Source organism: Galeopterus variegatus, unplaced genomic scaffold, assembly GCF_000696425.1.
Source record: "Galeopterus variegatus unplaced genomic scaffold, G_variegatus-3.0.2 Scaffold2301, whole genome shotgun sequence".
Classification (NCBI taxonomy): Eukaryota; Metazoa; Chordata; class Mammalia; order Dermoptera; family Cynocephalidae; genus Galeopterus; species Galeopterus variegatus.
The window spans coordinates 1-9,881 of record NW_007728412.1 but is presented as its reverse complement, the minus strand read 5'-3'; the positions used below and the strand labels follow the sequence as shown (position 1 = coordinate 9,881).

At 39.6% G+C, this 9,881-nt stretch overlaps 1 protein-coding gene across 1 annotated transcript in view; it reads right to left on the bottom strand.

Moving 5' to 3' along the window:
* The window catches only part of LOC103597392 (calcium-binding mitochondrial carrier protein SCaMC-1-like), a 55,703-nt gene extending 46,817 nt beyond the window's left edge, over positions 1–8,886 (bottom strand). Inside the window, exons 1-2 of the mRNA XM_008581221.1 lie at positions 8,704–8,886; positions 4,868–4,994 (exon numbers count right to left, since the gene is read on the bottom strand). Of these exons, the coding sequence (XP_008579443.1) occupies positions 4,868–4,994; positions 8,704–8,886 (310 nt within the window). The remainder of the gene's footprint in view (positions 1–4,867; positions 4,995–8,703) is intronic.
* Between the last annotated feature and the right edge of the window lie 995 nt (positions 8,887–9,881).

The following is a 9,881-nucleotide window of genomic DNA, read 5'->3' as shown; positions in this document are numbered from 1 at the left end:
TACAACAAGCAAACGGAAAGGACATTGTTGGGTGGGAGGGGGGAGAGGGAGGAGGGAGGGAGGTTTCGGTGATGGGCCATAATAATCAACCACATTGTATATCGACAAAATAAAAATTTAAAGGGAAAAAAAAAAGAAAGAAAGAAAATTATTTTTCTTTCAAAACAAAAACAAACAAACAAACAAAACAAATGAAGTACTATAAAGGATGAACAAGAGAACACCAAAGAAACAAAAATATTTCAATAAAAGGTGCGGTATGAACAAGGTCCACTCATCTAACAAAGATTTATTGTGAACTTGCACATGGTATTAGAAATCAGCAGAGTAGGTACCTTGGCTGGGAGGGGCACAAAAAGGGATGCTTCTGAGTTGCTAGTAATATTTTGCTTCTTACTCTGAGTGCTGTTTTCATGTTGTGTTTGCCTTGTGAAAATTCATGGAGCTTGTACTTGTAATTTAGAATTTATTATATGTATAATTTATGTACTTTGCTGTGTATGTTACATATCAATGATATCTTCCCCAAAAAATAGTGAACTGGGGCCAACCTTGAAATGCCGTTTAACCAACACTAACCTTGTCTGGTAATTTCCCAACAATGCTTTTGTTCAAGCTATTGTCTGCTCAAGAAACCCTTTCTTTTCATTTGTTTTTATATTGACCCAGAATAAATCTACATTGCCTCTGGGCACAATTAAGTTCTTCCTGTATCACTTTTATAGCAATTATCATAATCTACCTTGTGTAGGGCTATGTATGTTATTTCTTACTCCACACAAAATCATGCTTCTGAAGACCTTCAATAACAAAGTGCCTAGTGTACTACCTCACATATAATGATCAAACACTGTTTGCTTGATTAAACTAAAATATATTAAATAATCCTTACCTTAAAGAGTCTAAAAGTTCAAAGATGTAGAAAATAATTTGATAATGCAATCCAGAATATAATTAAGGCCTACGGACTGAAAGGGCTATTCGATGTTGTCTTTAATTATATGCAGCAATCTTTCACTGAGTAGATAGACTTGGAATGGATTCAATAAAATGACAGTATTTAGATGAATGGAAAGTATGACTGCAACCATTCCAGCATTGTAATTCCAGGGGGAATTGCAAAATATTCCATTCCTGTACCACCCAGTGATTTCTTACTAAGTAACAAACCACCTCAAAATTTAAACAAGTGGTTTAAAAATAATGTATTTGATCATGTGTATGCAATCTGAACTTGGTTCAACTGGTTGGTCTTCTGCTAGTCTTGCCTGGGTCATTCACATGAATTCACTCATCTGGAGGTTTAACTGCAACTGGCCAAGATGGCTTCAACCACATACCTGTCACTTCAGAAGAGAATGCAGAACAGTTGGGGACTAAGTGGGCATCTCTTTTTCTGTGGTCTCTCCAGCTGGGTAGCTAGACCTCTTTTCTGGTGCTCAGGGTGCTCAAGAAGCAGTACTCCATGAGGACAATCCCCAACGTGCAAGCATTGATCAAGTCTTACTAATGTCCCAATGACCGAAGCAAGTCAAATGGCCAAGCACAGGTCATTATGGGACAGGGCTACACAAGGGTATGAATCCTGGGAGGTGTGGTTCATTGCAATAGCTAATGTAAAGCAAAATTATTTAACATTCCTAAGCCTTAGTGTTTTCAACTGTAAAATGTAGCTGCTGTGAGGATTATGTGAGATAAAAATAAGATTTAGAAGATAAAGAAGCTAGAACAGACATGTCAGATAGGAGAGTCCAATAAATGTTCTTTTCCCTCTGTTTCCTTAATCCCCCCCAAAAAACCATCCAAAAAAAATTTATTCACACATTTGCAATAGCATTCCATGGGCATTTTGGCTGAACAGAGCAGGGGCTCAGTGCTTCTTGGTGACAGAAATTAAACAGATAAGTTCACATTGGGGCTTGAATGCTTCCAGCTAATGAGGTTGGTAGATCATCAGCCTACAATGCATCCACTTGCCTCCACTGACTAGCATAAGGTCTAGAAAGCCTCCTAGGCAGTGGGCAGGGGGTGGGAAAAATTGAATCTTGTTTACTATTAATGGTTAACACATATAAACATGTGATGAACTGGGAGAGTCCCAAGAGGAACAGTGATGTCAAGAAGGACCAGAGGGGAAAATGTGTGATGCAGTGAGCCAGATCCAGTAACAGGACTGTGGGGAAAATGGCTCCAGGTCAATGAGGCACCTTATGCCAGAAATTACCCTATCCCAGCCACCTTGGAAGCACTTGTACACTCTAAAAGAAAGTGGCTACATGTATATATGAATTGAAAAAGCTATACTTTAAAAGCTATACTTTACCCAAATATTCTGGTATCAGATACCTCCTAATTAACCATAATGCAGAGGAAGAAGTACATTAGTTTAGTAGGACTGCTGTAACAAAGTACCACGAACTGGGTGGCTTAGAACAACAGGAATTTGTCTCACAGTTCTGGAAACCAGAAGTCTGAGATCAAGGTGTGGGCAGGGCCATGTTCCCTCTGAAGGTGCTAGGGAAGGATGTTCCATGCCTCTCTCCCAGCTTCCGGTAGCCTTAGGTGTTCCTTGGCATGAATAGATGTATCACTCCAGTCATGACTCTCTCATCACACTACATTCTTCACATCATCTTCCTATGTGTGTGTCTGTCTCTGTGTCTAAATTTTCCCTTTATAAGGACATCAATCATAACGGATTAGGGCACATCCTAATGACCTCATTTTAACTTGATTACCTCCATAAAGATCCTACTGACAAATAAAGTCACATTCTGAAGTACTGGGAGCTAGGACTTCAACATATCTTTTGGGGGAGGGGGGGGAACGGCACACCACAATTCAGCCCATAGTAGATGAGGTTTTCCCTTTCTCACCCTCAAAAAGCATCCTGACAAAGGTAAATTGGCTGAGCTCTACACAAAGATGGTGACTGAAGCACCAGCAATAGCAGCAACACAGAGAGCTGGCAGCTCAATCAGAGCAGGGCCTCTGCAAGGCTGCTAGAGCCTGAGCTCTGCAGTCCAGGTGGGCAGCAACCCTGGTGGCAACAGTAGAAATTTAACTCTACCATTACAGCTCAGGTGCTCAAAACAAATGAAGCCAGTGGGAACAGGGGTGGTAACTCTTCCAATATGGTGTCTCTGCAGCAATTGTGGGGCCAAGCTGTGATGTTCCAGCTTGACTAGTCAAAACAGAAATTAAAGGAACTATAGTGCTATATCATTACTTCGGGATTTCCTCATTGTTATGCAACACATTTGCCTCAGAAAGAGGATTCTCTATTACCAAGATCTACAAGCACTAATTCACAGTTTTATCTGGGACAATAGCAGCATTATATTTTTATTAATGGCATTCTAATTTCACTGATTTATCTGGCACAGTGGACTTTCAGCTTTACCAATGATAATCATTGTGATAACAATAAATAACAGTAAATTCCAGAATAGCACTAGAATAGAACTTTTAGATCAGCAGCAGATGATGACCAGGTCTAATTAAAAGACATTTGTTAGTACTTCTAAAGCTTCTGGGTATTATTTCAGTAGGATGGCTCAGAAAGGTTTATACTTCCTACTGGAAAGTGAATGAAAGCTTGGAGCACTGAGATTTGAATATTAAGGAAAATGTAACCACTTTTGTACCCACCAGCTGCTAAAGCCTGAGACATTCAGGTTACATTTTGTTTCACTCAAGGATCCATCAGTAGAATCCTTTAAATAGCTTTTCAGGTACACTTAGAATTTTTCAATTAACAAAAATAAGATTTCGTACAATTTAGAAGTTAACATATATATTTCTTAAATAGAGTATAATTAGGTACTAACTACCCATGGAGGTTTAGCTACATATGGATGTAGAAGTGGTATTCTACTTTTAGATTTAGTCTCTCTGTTTTAAAGTCTGTAATAGAAAATTCTTTCTCACCCAAACCAAAACAAGAGAATGGGATTCTCTTATTATACTAAGGTACATCATTTAGATATTCCTGTAAAAAACCTTGATATTAAATTATCTTACTGTCTAAAAATAAATGCTTATATTAAATGCATAAATAAATATTTGTAACAAAATACAACAGTATGACTTTCCTCTGCAAATTAGCATGGACATTAATTGCAGCACTATTTATAAAAGTAAAAGTTCAGAAATGTCTTAAATGTCTACTAACATGGGAATGATTAGATAACCCATACTTACAAATGGAATGTATCACAGCCATTAAAAATTGCAAAAAAATATTAAATGAAGTGAAAATGCTTACAATGTAACATTAAAAGAAAAAAGTAGCATACCAAACTATACATACAGCGTGACTACAATTTCTTTTAAAGAGAGAGGGAAGCAGAAAAAAAAACCAAGACAGAAACAGAGAAAGAAAGTCGAGAAGGAAATATAAAAACATATCAAAATATTAAAGTCGATCTCAAGGTAGCAAGGTTACAAGTAACTTTTACTTCCTTCAGAAGTTTTTCTGTGTTATCTAACTTTTCTGCAACCAATATATTTTCATAATCAGAAGGAAAATAATAAATGTCATTTTTAACATTACCATGATACTTTCAGCTCATATACTGCAAAAGAGTGGAAAGGCCTACTTACTAAGAAAAGGAAATTTAAATTCAGAAGATACAGCCTTCTATAAAAATAATTTTATTAAAATGATGATAAACACATAGGAATTATTATACTAATAAGCATAGTTTATGCAATATTCCTAAAATTTTATAAATGACTGCTAGACCACTAGTAGAAATAATTGGATCTTTGACAGCAAGAGTAAATTAAAGGCTCATAAAAGTACTCTTTAGTACTGACAGTTATTATTCATGTTAAGCTAACTGTGAACAAAACACACACACACCATCTTTATTTTTGTCCAGACTATTAAATGCCAGCTTCATTTTTTTCTCATGGTCTTGAAGGTACCGTGCAAATTCTACAAAGTCCAATCCTGAATCATCATTGGTATCTCCGGCCTTAAAAATTTCCTACAAGAAAGAAGAAATTGATTGCAGAAATGTATCATACATAAAGCCACTATACCATGCTAACATTTGCACATTTCATTCACACTAATTATGATTTCCATAAGCATCCATCATAGTTTTTCAGTCACAGCTACAAAGCTATGTACCACTTAAGTGATTTTTTTTAATGTGTGCAATACTAGAGTCAATAGCCATCATGACAGGCCAAATTATGATTCTTACAGTAAGTATTTACCTGAGGTAAACAATGAATGCCAAGTACCTCAATGAAATAAAGACACTAAGATACATACATGGCCTTTGCCATCAGGGACTTCATAATCTGTTAACTAAATGAGTTAAAATAAGTGAAATTCTAGTATGTTCCCCAGCTTAATGGTTTGAGATCTAGCCTCATAAAGTGAAAGTGTATGCTCAAATCTCACGGAGGCCATATGCTTTTTTAAATAAAAAGATTAATAAATTTTAAGAATGTACATCATATACAGTCATGTGCCACATAACATTTTGGTTAGTGACAAAATGCATATACAACAGTGGTCTCATAAGATTATAATAGAGCTGAAAAAATTCCTATCACCTAGTGATATCATAGCTGTCATAATATTATAGCACCATTATTTTTTTTTAGTGTATAATTTTAGTGTAGCCTAAGTGTACAATAGTTATAAAGTCTACAGTAGTGTACAGTAATGTCCTAAGCTTTCAAATTCACTCACCACTCACTCACTGACTTACCCAGAGCAACTTCTAGTCTTGCTCCATTCGTGGTAAGTACCCTATACAAGTGCACCACTTTTTAAAAATCTTTTATACCATATTTTTACTGCACCTTTTCTATGTTTAAATACACAAATACTTACCATTGTGTTACAATTCCCTATGGTATTCAGTACAGTAACATGCTATACAGGTTTATAGCCTAGAAGCCACAGGCCAGACCATATATTCTAGGTGTGTAGTAGGCTTATACTGTCTAGATTTGTATAAGTATACTCTACAATGTTCACACAATGATGAAATCACCTAATGACATATTTATCAGAACATATCCCCATTGTTAAATGATGTATGACTGTATATTTCCAGCAGACTCCTACTTCATAGGCCATGTCTTGTTCATCTTTGTACCAACAATGCCTAGCATAGAGTATGGTATAATAGGCCCTTAATAAATATTTATTGAATGGAAAAATAAATACTGTGAACCAGGAAGAGAACTAGGTGCTAGGGATTAAAGGACAAGAAGATACAGTCACTGCCCTGAAGGAAGTTACAGACTAGTAGAGAGACCAGTCACATAATCAAAGACAATATGTTAAGTGACATAATGGAAATGATTAAAGGTACAGTGAGAACTGGGGGCATTCAGGAGAGCCTTCGCAGAAGAGTGCTTCAGCTGAGACTTGAGGGGAAAATAGGCACTAGCTGGACATACAAATGGGAGAAGATATTATAAGAGTATGTGACAGTATTTACAAAAAGGCAGAACACACGTTAATTAAAAAACATAATAACAACAGTGATAATAATAAACTTATTGAGCACTTACTTCTAAGCATTTTATATGTGTAAACTCATTTAATCTTCCTAGGAACACTAAACAGTTGCAATCTGCTAAGACAAAATGCAAGGGAGAAAAGTAGTAGATAAAATAGGCAGGGGGGAGATCATGAGAGGACTTATAACCCACAAAAAGGATTTCAAAATAATTAGGTTATTGTTTCCCAATGAGTGAGATACATATGGTTCACACATGGAAATATATTAAATAACACTAAATCACAGTGTTAGAAAATTATTCCTGTTTTAATTGTCTTTCAGTCCTTCTGATTACATCATGGAAATCACCTTGATTTTGTGTTAATATGCCTCAATACTTGCCAATTTTTTACAGAAAAAAAAAATTGGAATATAAGCCTCAAGCTCAACTTCATTAGAGACTAATCATTAGAGAAATGCACACCAAAACTACAATGAAAAACCACCTCATATCTACTTAAGGTGGCCACTATTAAAAATAAATAAATAAATAACAAGTGTCAGGAAGGATGTGGAGAAACTAGAACACTTTTGCACTGTTGTTGGAAATGTAAAATGATACAGCCACTGTGGAAAACAGTATGGCAGTTCCTCAAAAAATTAAACATAGAATTACCATATGATTCAGCAATTCCACTTCTGGGCTTATACCCCAAAAGAACTGAAAGCAGGGTCTCAAAGAGATATTTTTATACCCATGTTCACAGCAGCATTATTCACAATAACTAAAACATGGAAGTAACCTAAGTGTCCATCAACAAATGAACAGATAAACAAAAGGTTGTATATGAAATATTATTCTGCCTTAAAACAGAAGGAAATTCTGACATATGTACAACATAGATGAACCTTGAAAACATTATGCTAAGTGAAAAAAGCCAATCACAAGAAGACAAATACTGTATGACTCTACTTATGTCAGGTACTTAGACTAGAATGGTGGTTGCCAGCAAGAAATGAGGACTTATTTTTTAATGGGTATAGAGCTCTAGTTTTGTAAGATGAATTGTTCTAGAAATGGGCGGTAGTGATAGTAGCACGACAATATGAATGTACTTCATACCACTGAACTACACACTTCAAGATAGTTAAGATGGTAAATTTTATGTTATGTGTATTTTACCCCAATAAAAAATTGGAAAAAAATATGCATAACACACCATGAATATTAAACAAATTACTACAAGATGCCATATGTTTCTTCCCAAAAGATAAATACCAAAATAAGAGTATGTAAGGTTCACAAAATTCTAGTGAGACCTTTCTACTTGTTTGCTATTTCAAGGTTTGTTAAGAAATAGGAAAGGACCTGACCAATGAACCTGATTCAAATAAGGTTGTTTCAAAGGTGAAGGGGATGTTCTGATCCTTCACCTTTGAAACAAACACCTTGCCTGCAAAAAACCTGGCTGCAAATTGAAGGCAAATCCCCTTACTGTGTCTGGCTCTATGACTAAATAAATAGGGGTCCAGACAGTTTGGACTTCTAACAAAAAAAATATATACATATATATATATTTTTTTCACTGAAAGGGAGCTGAAACCAGTATGACTAATATCTGAAGACTGTTTAGCATTGATGGAGGGGAAATAAAATAATTTCTTTATGTTGATATCCTGAAACTTCCAACTCAATAGTTTTAAAATAACCAAGTCAAGACCAACCTAGAGAAGGAAGACATCCCTAATTCAGGTGAGGTATGAAAACAGGAGGCTGAAATGTAAACCCATGGATCAAGGTCTGACTCCCCGAGACCTGTGGTGTGGAGGTCAGAAAGAAGCAGCTCTGGGACATTTGGAGAAGACCTTAATGCGCTTGGGCTGAGAATCTCCTGAGATAAGAGATGGTCCTTTACTTCCAGATTCATGGCTAACATGGCCATTGACGTTCTGGGTGGGTTCAGTAAATATTCAAAGAGTCACCAGAAGCCCATTCAGTCTCTCCCAAAAAGCCCAGAAGGTTTTGTGGCTGTGGAAAGTGACTATTTTAAGAAGGTTGAAAACACGTTTTGCTAGGCCGCCTTATTCTGCGTGAGCAGGCTCAGGGAGTAGAATCCCACCCCTACTCCACCGGCCTTTGAAAGAAGCTCTGGAAAGGGCAAGCTTGGCTTTAGCCTCGGCCTAAAGCCTCTCTAGACTCTCGGTCCACATTCTCTGGGTCGCTCACCGTCTCCGAATTCAGGCCAAACGAGGAACTCCAGTTTTTCAGCCCCTCCCGGAGCTCGTGGATGTCCACCACGCCGTCTCCATTGTGGTCCAGGTCCTCGAAGAGGACCTCGTAGCGGAAGGAGTCATCATCCTCCTGGCAGGCCGCCGCAGGCAGCACGAAACCCCGCAGCCAGCGCAGCATGGCGCGGCCTCACCTCGGCGCCTGAGCGGGGACGTCCCGCCCCACCCGGCCCCGTGCGACCCGGCACCGCCTCCTCGAAGGCCGGCCGCGCACGGAAGGAGTCATCACCCTCCTGGCAGGCCGCCGCAGGCAGCACGAAACCCCGCAGCCAGCGCAGCATGGCGCGGCCTCACCTCGGCGCCTGAGCGGGGACGTCCCGCCCCACCCGGCCCCGTGCGACCCGGCACCGCCTCCTCGAAGGCCGGCCGCGCAAGGCGGCGGGTTGGCGCTGTCGGAGCTGCTGAGGCAACTGCCTGGCGGGGCCTCCCTCGGGAGCACCGCCTCGTGTGACCTCTGGCCTCGGCGCCACGCGAGAGTGGTCCCGCCCCCGAGGTTGGAAGTTGAGGCGCCAGGTGCGGCGGTGACCGGTTCCTAGGACCGAGCCGAGGGAAGTATGGGGAAGCGGTGCACGTTCCACAGGTGGCGACGAAAGAGCACTCCGGGGACTAGACTCTTCTGGCACAAACTCAGGGCCTCTCGGAGGAGTGAGTTGCCCCGACCTGCCCCCCTGACGTCAACGTCCAGTGCCCTGGTGCCACCCCTCATCCCGGGGAAGACCAGCACCTAGGGCTCGGGACCCCGCTGACCTTGCAGAAGAGGTCTGAAGAGAGGAGTCATCCCAGGGGGGCCTCCGCTCTTGTCCCTTGTCACTCTTCCCTCCCGCCACCTCTTCTTTACTGCACACTTCCTCCTAAAGCTACTGCCATCTCACTTCAGACACCACCACCACCTGCCTTACTGAACTTTCTTGTCACAAAATCCAAAGGACACTTTTTTTTCCTTCTTTTTGGACAGCTGGGCAGTATGGGGATCCGAACCTTTGACCTTGGTGTTCTAAGCACCACACTCCCAAGTGAGCTAACCGGCCAGCCCAAAGAGCACTTTAAAATCCTTGAGTTTGTTTGTTTTTCTTTTTTTTTTTTTTAGCTCCCACCAATGAGTGAGAACATGTGGAA